Source organism: Ranitomeya variabilis, chromosome 2 (genome assembly GCF_051348905.1).
Source record: "Ranitomeya variabilis isolate aRanVar5 chromosome 2, aRanVar5.hap1, whole genome shotgun sequence".
In the NCBI taxonomy this organism is placed as follows: domain Eukaryota; kingdom Metazoa; phylum Chordata; class Amphibia; order Anura; family Dendrobatidae; genus Ranitomeya; species Ranitomeya variabilis.
In genome coordinates, this window is record NC_135233.1 from 679,686,163 (window position 1) to 679,699,514 (window position 13,352).

At 38.5% G+C, this 13,352-nt stretch overlaps 1 protein-coding gene across 1 annotated transcript in view; it reads left to right on the forward strand.

The window, feature by feature from the left end:
* The window catches only part of LOC143803916 (uncharacterized), a 127,035-nt gene that overhangs the window by 74,400 nt on the left and 39,283 nt on the right, over positions 1-13,352 (forward strand). The window contains exon 2 of the mRNA XM_077281675.1: positions 11,209-11,430. Within this exon, the coding sequence (XP_077137790.1) occupies positions 11,209-11,430 (222 nt within the window). The remainder of the gene's footprint in view (positions 1-11,208; positions 11,431-13,352) is intronic.

Sequence of the window (13,352 nt, forward strand, 5' to 3'; positions counted from 1 at the left end):
TTGAGTGATTAGAGACTGGCTGGATGTTACACCTATATGCACAGATCATTCTATTGAGCAACAGTTGTCACGGGTTTAACACGACAGAGAGGAGCCAGAAAACCGCAGCTTCTGATTTGTCCTACTACTGCAGTGATTAGAAGAACTTAACCTTCATATTAAATGGTGCAGGTTTCTTATAGCAATACAGGGGTTAATCTGCTCAGTTGAGAGCTCTTGGAAGCTTTCCTGCATTAAGGATCTAAGCTGCTCACTGTTAGTCACTCCCTGTATATTCTGGACCATGGCAAGCACTGTTCGCCAGAGCAAGCTTCATACTGCATGCTTAGGAGATGGTGGTTTGTAGTTGTTGTTTGAGAAGACGTTTGCTGGATTTATCTGAGACTGTTGCTACGTTTTGGTTATATACTAATTCCCCTCCTTCTCCTACTTTGGTTTTACCCCATCCTCCACTCCCTGGTGTTTACCTCTGTTGTTTGTATGAGTATATTTGTATTATTAGTATTTTCCTTTATCCCTGATCGTATTATCTTGTTAGTTTGGTTGGTGTATTACAGTACACTACTCCCCTTTTCTCTGGGTGGGGGAAGGTACAGACTGAGGGCGGATTAAGGAACTAAGCCAAGGTACATGGCCTGGTGTCTTTACCATCAGAAGTAATCTGGGGAACAAGACGAACTTGGGCACCACTAGCGCTATGGACAGGAAAGGAGCCCCTGATCCTGGGACACCTGACAACAGAGTCGTGACATCATCTCTCATATATCCGTCAAGTTGGCACTTCACTTGCTATTTTCTCAACTGCCTGATAAAGTCTGAATTAATCGTTTATCGATATCAACCTATAGAGCATAGCAGACAACTAGATAATTGTAGTCATTACACCCTAACTATTCCACCCACCTCCCCGTAACTCAAAATCCTAACTTTCAAAATGGCCAATTTTATCATACTTTTTACCTTTGATTTAAAATTGAATGCATTAATAATTTATTAGATCATTCACATCAATGTATACTGACTATTTCAGAGCTTAATTCTAAATACCCCAAAATCTCCATTGCATTCTTTCCCTATCTATAAGCTAAGACATACAACGAGGGGAAAATAAGTATTTGATCTGTAATTTTTATCGTAGGTACACTTCAATTGTGAGCGACAGAATCTAAAAAAAATCCAGAAAATCACATTGTATGATTACCGTATTTATATACGTTATGTGTATTTGTAAGGTGAAAAATGTTAGTAAAAACATTCTTTAAAAAAATAGTAAATTGACATGCTATAAATCTGCAAAACAGGCCATTATCTGGCCTGAATGAATGCAAGCAGTGTGTGGAAGAGATTATAGAAATATTTGCTGATACTGTATTCTGTTAGGAATATTCAGTCTGAAAGTCTGGAAGTAAAATCTGCAGAAAATCTGTGATGTCTGAACATACCTTAAAGCTACATTTAGATGAGCCAATTTAGACCTGTTAATTAACCATAAAAAGCGCTGATCAGCTTTTATATAGTAAGTCTACTGGCAAACATTTGTACAGGTCGACACATACTGTATTCGAGAGGAAACAGAAAAGCAGCACTCACCCAATCCTTAAGGTTAAAAGTCCTTTATTTCACTCATCTGGACATTGTTCTAGCGGTCTGCAGGAGAAACAATGGAGTTGGGCAGAGGAAGGAACATGGACGATGACCGCTTCGCATCTGGCTGATGCTTCTACGGGTGCCCAGATCAGTCAGCCCACTTAGCATGTTATCACGCCCCTGTGGGCGTAATAACATGACTTACAAGCGCCAGTATCATCGCCAGCGCTATACATACCTTGTGCATGCGCGCAACTTATTTTGCTCAGTGCCTTTATCCTCTGAAGCCGAGTGTACGGCTTCAGAGAGGGGCACTGCGAATGATTGGAAGTGAAGAAGACTGGAGACAATAACAGCCTATCGACTAGTCAAAGGCCTAATTTACATATCATAAATGGACTTTAGAAATTCTTTTTCTAAAGACCTGTTTATGTATGTAATGTAATACAGGGACTTTTAGGCAGGATATTTAGCTATGAAGACACAACTAGTGGTAGATCTGGGGTCATGGGGGACCTGACAGGTTCCCTTTAAGTTAAAATGTGAATAATAAAATATCTTGAGACAATATATTATAAAGTGTATTGAAATCAGAGTATAAAATCAGAAACACATTTCCTTGTGTGCATCATGGAAAATGTTTCTACTCAAGTCTATATAAAGTATTTCTCCTTCCAAAGAAAACTAAACAAATCATAGATCTTTCCCTGACTACAGGGAAAAGAATAAAGAGGAACAATCTAGGTAACAATTTGAGATTCTTTTATTGTGTTAATTTTAATGCCACACATTTTTTGGTGATTTTAGGAAAAAAAAAACAGGACACGTAATGGTCCTGCTATACAACACATTAGAAATGAATCATTGTAATAGCATCCTGTGTTATTCCTGCTCTTAAAATGATGGACACCACAAAGGAACCTCTAAGGACCTTATTATAAATCTGTGGGCTCTGTTGGGTCTTTTTTTGTTTTAAAGAAAAAAAAGCTGGATACTGCATTCATATTCAGCGGTAAGGCTGTGGCTTTTAAACGCAGCATATACTGTGCAGCCCCGTTCTTTCCACATTTTCCCTGCACAATGACTTATTCTTGCAGGAAAACAGCTGCTTCTCATATGGAACTGATGATTCCTTGCAATATTAAGTGATTGAGCAGGAAAACAGTGGAAAGTGCACAGGGCTGCTGCCGCTAAAAGGTTTATAGTTGTGTTTGAACGCAGCCTTATAGGTGTTGTCCGGTCCTTTGATAAAAGTCTGCAGACTCTCTGTAAATGAAAGGGGGCATTACCAGTGTGGAACATGTAGATCAACTTGGTCGCTACATGTCTCACACTGGTAACTCTCCCTTTCACGCAAAATAATCTCTGGGGCCAAATTCTCAGGGAGATCTATGTCCGGCCCATAGTCCTAAACAGCTCATTTACATATGAGAAAAATGTGGATAGCTCTAAAATAAGACATCGGATCACAGATATCAAGGCACCACTTTATTCATCTTCCTATGACCTACATGTCCATATAGACCGCTTATGACAGTTGCTCTTATTGACAGATTACTCTTAAGTTGAGATTTTGGTGAGTTTTTCAAAGCTTTGCTGCACAAATCTCATGTCCATGGTGATTTTTATTATGCAATGTAAACTCATCTTCGGTGTGTTGTAAATCCATAACATGTTAATTTCTCTTGTGAGTACCCTGTGTTTTATCAGCGAATTTCCCTAAAGACTTGCATTAGATGCTAAAAAAACACAGGTAAAAAATTGGTTAGCGTTTTTAATGCGCTTCCGCTGCAAAAACACACTAAAAACTCATGTAATCCGCACATGACTGTATCAATAATGCTTTGTCAAAGTCAAATACCAGGACGTATCAAAAACAAAGCAGCTTTATTTATATCAGTCAGCAGTCTTCCCCATGATTGTGGAGCCTACTGAAACACACTAAGGGACCTGTTTAAACCCTTAGGTAGCCTTTGCAAGTGTTTTTTGTTAATTATTCTAATTTACTGAGATAATGACTTTTGGGTTTTCATTGGCTGTAAGCCATAATCATCAACATTAACAGAAAAAAAACACTTGAAATAGATCACTCTGTAATGACTCTATATATTATATGAGTTTCACTTTTTGTATTGAAGAACTGAAATAACTTAACTTTTTGATGATATTCTAATTTTGTGAGAAGCACCTGTAAGTCTATTGGAAAAAACATGAACTAGTGTATTTCTTTAATAAATGTGTGATTTTTACTTACACCATTTTGGAAGTACATATTACACCACTGTATCAACAATTAAATGTGCCCCATTGCATCAATCACGGTTATCATCCACCCTCATTTTATCAACTTGTCTGATATTGGTTCAATCAGTTCTAGTAGTTGCTTTTAAGTCAAACTTGGATCTGACTATGCGATTACAACTGCAGCTTTTTTAGCCTTGTGTCAATTATAACCATGTTTGATAAGACATTAAAGTGGTGTGTAATTCTTGAATAATATGGACTTCAGAGCTTTGAATAACACACTGAGAGCTTAGTGATGATTGTAAAATACAATGAACTAAACCTAACCCATATTGTTGCCAGCTGTGCATCTGGATCTGATTAGTCAGGAATTGGATCAAACTTTCAGTAGAGCATTTTTGTAAGGAACAATCCTACAAAGTCAACTTATTTCTATTTTCCTATTTCTATCAATGTTCAGATTCTTTCTACTCAGTAAAATGTAAGCCATGTGCAGGATCACATCAAAGTAAAAAGAAGTGCTTACATTCAGTATAAACTGGTGAAAAATAATTCCATTTGTTATGCAAATATGCAATCTAACTAAATCTAGGAAAAGTAGCAGGTAACAATAAATTAAAAATTTGAAATATATTAACATTTAAACACTGAACATTTTAATAACTCATATTTATGACGTACTAGTATTACCCAACTTCTGTTTAGCCGTTTGGTATTTGTGTGTGGTTAAAAATGTTGTTTGCTATTGATATGAAGCCAACATATCTGACTTGTCATGCACAGAAATTTGACATGCTGAGTAGAGATGAACGAACCTCAACTTAACAAAGTTCGGGGATCGTACCGGACAGTTAGTGTCTGGTGCTAAACACCAAACATAGACTTCTCCCAGAAGTCCGCTGCAATGTTGGGAGTTCCAGGTGAAAAAAGAGAGAAATTTTCCAGTTCAAAAGTCCGGGTCCCCATTGTTTTCAATTTTTCAATTTTGTTCAGGTTCTGGTTTGGGTTCAGGTAAAGTTCTGGTACCCAAACCGAACTTTAGAATAAAGTTCAGGTTGGGTAACAGAACCTGAACTTTCACCAGTCCGCTCATCCCTGAAGCCTCAGTAAGTTGTTATGCACAGAAATTTTGCATCTCATTATTGGTGTCCCAAAGATATTTAAAATAATATTAGCTTTCGTATTCCATTTTCTTGTAAACATGTGGAGAACAGTAGGTCCTAGAGAGCTGAAACCCCGTCTAAAACATTCTGGAGTGCCTGATTTATGCATGTGAGCAAAGAGAAAAATAGAAAAAACAAAGAGCGCAATAGGGTCTTTTCCAAGAAACTCTGGGGAGATAATCATGAAAGGTGCTCACCTGATAGGGTGGTGAAGTCACAACCCCTTTAAAATTGGAGAAAAAGGCGGCAGGAGATCCACAATGTAAGAAACATATCAAGCTGGAGAGTAGTTGGTCAAATCTGTGCTGCCACTGATTTCGGCAGAGCATATTTATCGCACTACTCTCCAGCTTGATATGATTTATCTACGTAACAAATTTAGGACCAATTGGGCCAGTCATTTGGCCGTAAATTAGCATTTGATTTTGTGTTTCATTTTTCAGTGAAAATCTCAGTTGATCCCATTGTTTGGTTGTGCAACATTCATATATATTAGAAAGTGAGTATTCAGCATAAAAGAGTACACACCCAACAGATTTGTCAGAACACCTTTAGTTTCCTTCTAGAATCAACATTTTCTATGGGTACAGAAATAATTCTTCATAAAACATAAAGCGAACAATTGCCAACATACAGATCGGATTGTACAGTGATCTTGTGGTGGCTTAAAAAGAACTTCTCAGCAGCTATAGCAGGGTCTAAAATGGTAATTTTTAAGATGACTTAGTTTCTTCCCCGTACCAAGAGGCAAGAGAGTCGCTAGGCTTCACTCATCTACATAAAATACAGTGGTCATATATACTTTCTCAAGGCACCTCTGCTGAAAAAGATCTGGAAAAAGAATTATCAATCAATTTAACCACAACTGAAAGTGATAGAATCAGACAATAGCCAGCAGTGTAGTGGTGGTAAATCACAGAGCCCTCCTATCCCCACTCGGTTAAATGTTTGTCACGTACATATTCCATCTGTGTTTTTCATGGTTAGAACACCTACCAATATAGTCTATTGTGCTGTTCTTGTCTTTTACAAGCCAAGTGTCCACAAAAACAAACCATATCCATTCAGTAGAGGACACAGAGGAAAACAAGAACAGTCTATGGATCCATTTTTGTGTCTGTGGCAGAAGCTGCTTGCTGATTTGAAGGTGAAAGTGAGTCCCCTTACCTATTGGGCCCAATGACATCCGCCCCGTGTACATTTTTTATCTGAAATCACGGATTTAGGTTACCTATTCAAATCACTAGGTAGGTGAAAGTCAATGGGTAGGTGAAAATCAATGGGTAGGTAAAAAAGGCAGCAATGTATCATCACATTTTTGCACTGTTTAATGGGAGCATAGGAAAAAAATGGATGTTGTGATGGACACAAACAAAAAAATGAGACCCATGATACTGATGATAAAACTGTCATTTTTTCACATATGAGAAAAAAAATGAAATCTGAATGTGGTATTAGTCTATCTCCTTTGTATATGAAAGTACTATCAAAATTCATAGATCATCTGAAAAGTTGTGTTTAGAATTATGGACTATACCATTTTCAAAATCTTACTCTAAGTGGATTATCTGTCATAAAAAAACGGACAATGCCAATGTGATAAGGCTTAGGAGGTCAAATGGATAAATATAATGGGTAAATAAAATTCTGTAATATTAAATGAAAAATAGAAAATAAGGAACAGAAAACAGGGCAGATAGACAAAAAAGGAAAATAATTAACAACAAATATATATACTGTATACATACAGACATAATAACTTGAAATGCAGACGCAGTAATTCTACGTCAAAATTGAGACCAAAATGAAGAGAGTATCGAGGTTAAAAATTCATCTGGATTTAGACTTTTGAAAAATAATCGCCTCCTTTCCACCATACTGGAATATGTTCTGTTCCCATACACAGTGCTCTTTTGCGTGTTCCATTATGCTTTTCTAAATTGTGTCAAAAAAGGGGTGCCCCTCCCTTCAAATCTCTCTTGATATTGTAAAAATGTTCTCTATTAAACTTTGAGAAGATTCTATTTGTCATGCCTATATATAACTTATTGCGTGAACAAATAATATAATAAACTAGCTGAAGACCCCGGCGTTGCCTGGGCATAGTAACTAACTGTGGTTAGTTATAACAAACTATGATTATTCTCCATCCCATAGTCCAGTGACCATATACCCATCATACATACCCTCCATCCCATAGTCTAGTGCCCATATACCCATCAAGATGCGTTTTAGATAGGAAAAAATGTCGCTGTCCATTTGTGCACGTTTCTTCAGAAGTGGTTTTAGTTCCATAAAGATGCGATATGTGATTCTCCAGAATTTCTTTTAGTCTATACCTGATGAAGAGACCTGAGTAGTCTCAAAAGCTTAGCCATTATCAACCACTGAGGACTCTCAATTCTAAATATTTTTCCATAAACCCATCACACATCCTCCATCCCATAGTCCCGTGCCCATATACCCATTATACAGATCCTCCATCCCATGGTCTCATGTCCACATACCCATCACACATATCCTTCATCCCATAGTCTCGTGCCCATATACCCATCATACATATCCTCCATCCTATAGTCCTGTGCCCATATACCCATCATACATATCCTCCATCCCATAGTCCAGTGCCAATATACCCATCACACATTCTCCATCCCAGAGTCCAGTGCCCATATACCCATCACACATCCTCCATTCCATAGTCCAATGCCCATATACCCATCACACATCCTCCATCCCATAGTCTTATGCCCATATACCCATCATACATATCCTCCATCCCATAGTCCAGTGCCCATATACCCATCACACATCCTCCATCCCATAGTCTCATGCCCATATACCCATCATACATATCCTCCATCCCATAGTCCAGTGCCCATATACCCATCACACATCCTCCATCCCATAGTCTCATGCCCATATACCCATCATACATATCCTCCATCCCATAGTCCAGTGCCCATATACCCATCACACATCCTCCATCCCATAGTCCCATGCCATATACCCATCACACATCCTCCATCCCATAGTCCCATGCCCATATACCCATCACACATCCTCCATCCCATAGTCCCATGCCCATATACCCATCACACATCCTCCATCTCATAGTCCCAAGCTGGGTGGCGCTGAGCAGGGAGTTCCTGGAGATGTGCTGTTATGTAACCTGGAAGTGCGGATCTGTGCGCGGCTGCTGATGATGCGGTTTTCTATGCCAGTAACAATAGAGCGCAGCAGTAATAAAGGAGGAGGTGATTCATTTCTGTCATGTCTGGGGGGGCAAACAATGGCTGGGAGCTTAGGTTCCCGGGGATGCTAGATTTCTCCCACCCGGTCAGTGTTTGCTGAGGTGTTGTGGAGTGGGAAAACTGTTGCTCATAGCAACCAATCACAGCTCAGCTTCTTATAAACAGATCTGGTGAATTGAAAGATGCTTAGTTATTGGGTGGGGCTATGTGGAGTGGGCGTGGCTGATACACACACACATACACTCATTTTTATATATATATATATATATATATATATATATATATATATATATATATATATATATATACACTCACCGGCCACTTTATTAGGTACACCTGTCCAACTTCTTGTTAACACTTAATTTCTAATCAGCCAATCACATGGCGGCAACTCAGTGCATTTAGGCATGTAGACATGGTCAAGACAATCTCCTGCAGTTCAAACCGAGCATCAGTATGGGGAAGAAAGGTGATTTGAGTGCCTTTGAACGTGGCATGGTTGTTGGTGCCAGAAGGGCTGGTCTGAGTATTTCAGAAACTGCTGATCTACTGGGATTTTCACGCACAACCATCTCTAGGGTTTACAGAGAATGGTCCGAAAAAGAAAAAAAATCCAGTGAGCGGCAGTTCTGTGGGCGGAAATGCCTTGTTGATGCCAGAGGTCAGAGGAGAATGGGCAGACTGGTTTGAGCTGATAGAAAGGCAACAGTGACTCAAATCGCCACCCGTTACAACCAAGGTAGGCCTAAGAGCATCTCTGAACGCACAGTGCGTCGAACTTTGAGGCAGATGGGCTACAGCAGCAGAAGACCACACCGGGTACCACTCCTTTCAGCTAAGAACAGGAAACTGAGGCTACAATTTGTACAAGCTCATCGAAATTGGACAGTAGAAGATTGGAAAAACGTTGCTTGGTCTGATGAGTCTCGATTTCTGCTGCGACATTCGGATGGTAGGGTCAGAATTTGGCGTAAACAACATGAAAGCATGGATCCATCCTGCCTTGTATGGAGCATCTTTGGGATGTGCAGCCGACAAATCTGCGGCAACTGTGTGATGCCATCATGTCAATATGGACCAAAATCTCTGAGGAATGCTTCCAGCACCTTGTTGAATCTATGCCACGAAGAATTGAGGCAGTTCTGAAGGCAAGAGGGGGTCCAACCCGTTACTAGCATGGTGTACCTAATAAAGTGGCCGGGTAGTGTATATATATATATATATATATATATATATATATATATATATATATATATATATATATATATATATTACCCACTTGGTATAACATGTGATGTACTCTCTAATAGGAAATTTATTTGTGCCCATAGAATTAGCAATTTATTTAAAAAAAAATGGTTTTTTTAGAAATGTGTTTGCAACAGTAACAGCGGCCACATCAGTGGAAGCCTATTTGGTCAAACGTGCATGTAAACCCACATCTCAACAACCATGGCCTCTAAATTGGAGTGATCATTATGTTTATTTTTGTTTTTATCTTTGTCTTTGCTACCTAATTGTGCTTGCCTTTCGGAAAACGAATTTAGGCTTGGTGGGTAGTTCCAATCAATGATGAATTCTTACCCACAAATCACAAATTTGATTTGTTACATTCATTATTTCATGTATTTGTATTTTTGCATTCATGTAGCATTGTTGTGCTACACTGGTCCTCTGTATACTACCTCTGAAGCTGTACTTCTTTTTTTACAATGACACAGAGCAAGGACATCCAATTTTTCTTTGAACAATTTTCTCCCTTCCTAAATTTCACCTTATGAACCACTATTTTGGATGAAATCATTGATTTTGATCAGTTTTAGTAATTTTCAGATGGCCGTATATTTGGCCTTCATGCTGTCCATGTGCTCAACGATCAATCATTTTTCGCGTGGACCATCATAGAATGCACTAGGCTGGTCTGAGTTAAAGACCAGCCTATTAAATGTCAACAAAGCCAAGTTTGAGTTCTTAACTGGATCATTGGTGCTAGATATTCCTTCCTTCTTTTGATCTACTACATTTCCAGGTTCATGAGTGAGCTAGGCTTTTTGTGGAACATATTTAATGTGTAAGGCCACCTTACTCTTTAGCTGTAACTTTCCAGTCATGCAGCCAGATGCTCCTCAGACTAGGCCAGATCTGCATACACACCAGATATAGGTCTCCACTCCCTGCGTTCTTCAGCTCACCTACAGCAGCAGCAGGCAACAGTCTGGCTGCATCTTCCCAGGATCAAATAATTTAGGTGGAGGGCCTTTAATCTGTCAAGGGTGTGGGGCTTTTTTTAAACTAAAAATAGTCTTATTATAAAGAATATATAGATTTGTTTGAAGTAAATCTGAGAGGTATAATTAGGGAGATGAAAGTGCTTGCTATGTTTCGACATTTTTCCTCATCATAACATGTGATGTTACTTTTCAGAAGTAAACTGCCATACTGATTCATCTATTTTAAGCTGCCTACAACACAAATATTCAGTTTGAGCTCTTAAAAATATTTTACAGAATTGTTATATTACTAGATTGCAAGTATTTACTTAAAGTCAGGAAAAACAATCTTTTCCACAAATCCCCCCTCATTCCAGTGTCAAGCCCACCGCTGGTCTCTGTATGTTTTTGTATCTAATCACGTGCGATGATCTAGCCGTATGACACTTGCAGCCAATCAGTGGCCGCAGATGTAACTATTTAATGTCATTGACTTGCTGCAGCAGTCATGGGGCTAGATGGCAGTACAAAAACCAACAGAAGATCAGGAAGCTTGGGAACCAGAGCATCACGGAATTATAACATACAAAGAGGTTTTCAAAAAAAAATTTTATTGCTAGAGCGTGCAGGTCCACTTTTAGATACTTTTATTAAAAATAATCTGTTTGATGAACCCTTTGCAAACCATAAAAATGAATGAAACTTAGATTATGAGAAGAGATATGTTTTCATTTTGTAACATTTTTCTAGGTAAGACGATGGATAAAGAAGCCGTCATCCAGCAAGGACAAACATCAGAATAAGCACTTAAAAACCACACCTGGATCCACTGTGATGCATATTACACCTATGCCGGAGGAGTCTGAGTGTCTATCATGTCAGAGTTACCTTGATGGCCATTCATTTGACAGTTTTACAACATCTCAAGATTCACAGATGCACTACTGGGAAAGTCAAAGAAGCTGCAGCACAGTAAGTTTTTCACCATAGTTTCTTAACATACGTTTTGAAGCTTTTCAAAGGTCAATATTGTCATCTATAAAAGTAAAAGCATGTGAGCCTTAACAATAATTTTATGACTGACTTCTTTCTGAACAATTGCATTGGTCAACAACATCTATTGTTTATCACTAAGGATTGGCGAACTTGAACAATAAAGTTCGGGGTCTACACCTAACACCTAGTGTCTGTGCACAGACCCCGAACACAGACTTCTCCAGGAAGTCCATGTTACTGTTCGGGATCAGCTGCCCAATCAAAGGATGTTGAAAGGCAATCAACAAGCTTTACTGTGTAGACACTTCCAGCTCACTCACAGCCATGGTAAAACCAGACACACAGACCATACACTGATACACTGATCCAAAACACTGATGACTCGGGTACCATTTTCTCATGAACATATTTAAACACGGACATGTGAATGAGGTCTAAACCAGGGCTGCTGCACTTCGTTCTCAAGATTAGTAATGGCAAATCCTAGCAAAATTCCACCACCTTGAAAGATGGGAAAACGAATTGAAAAGGAATTTATCAATTAGAAAATTACATATAATTTGTACTAATAATAGAAAGCTTGCAATTTTCACGCATGCCACTGGGGATTTTTTTAGTCTCTAACTTCCTGTTTTTTTTTCAGGAAATCCACATGCACATTAACCACAATGAAAAGACTATCTTTTTTATTTAGCCATCTTATGAGCGTGTGCAAAGGTAATTTTTACCATGGGGTGGGGAGAGCAGGGTCAGCTGTTTCATTGCATATTGTGATTGGTGGATCCTTTGTAATCATCTGTGTATAGAGGCGTTATCAGTCACTGTAATTCTGCCTCTGATGATAATGAGCATCGCTGATATTTCTTCCGGAAAACAAAAGTATGAATCTGAAAAAGTCCCGGTGAACACTTTGGAAATTGAAAGATTACTAACTTTGCTTTTTAATAGAGACTATGATATGAAAAAAAAACACATGGCAAACATTTTTTAAAAATACATGTAATGCTAACCTGATTTAAAAATAGCTTTTCCTTATAATAGCTTCCCTTTAAAAAAATGTGCAATATGAGGTAATAAGTCTATGTTGTATGATGGAAAGATACACTGAGGCATGTTTTTTTGCTTTCACAAGCTTGCTGCCTATGCTACATTTTTAAAGTCCTATATGCCTCTTCAGAGAGGAAGAGGACTTGAACTTTATAGCGCCACCTGTTGGAAGAAGCAATCCTACAAGTCATTATCGACTCTTCAACAAGTCTTGCATTATGACTTAGGATAAAAGCCAAATCAGAATCTTAAATTGCAGACGTGGTGTTTCGGGATATTGCCCCTCTTCAGTGCAAAGTATGAGAACTGATTTGGCTAGGTGAGAGGCTCTAGACTGAGGTCCCATATTCAGTCATGCTAGCACAGTATTTGCTAGACATGAGTGAAAACAGATGGTTTTCTTTTCCTGGGAAAGTTCATTCATCAAGTTGCAAGAAGAGACAAAGGAAGATTTCTATGGTCCTGTGAACTTGCCAGCTGCAAACTGCTGGTGGATACAAGGTGCTCAAGGCTCAGATTTCATTCATCCTTTTGAGCTCCATTCAGAGTGGGATCCTTGACCTTTCTTTCCATAATTGGGTGCAGAATAGCTATAAATTTGACTGTAGCCACATGGAAACTCACCTCCAGCTCCAAAAGGTCCCTAATTGAAGTGTGAAATTCCACTTCTAGAAAATGAAGTGCAATCTAATTATAAAAAATAAAACGCTTAGAAATATTTAGTTTCCGCTATCACATTTTTTCTGTCATTTTATTGTGGAAAATGAACTTTGCATTTTAATCAGACATCCAATAAATGAACAGAAATCAGCTAGGATAATCAGAACACTGCTATTTTTGATTAGTAATGG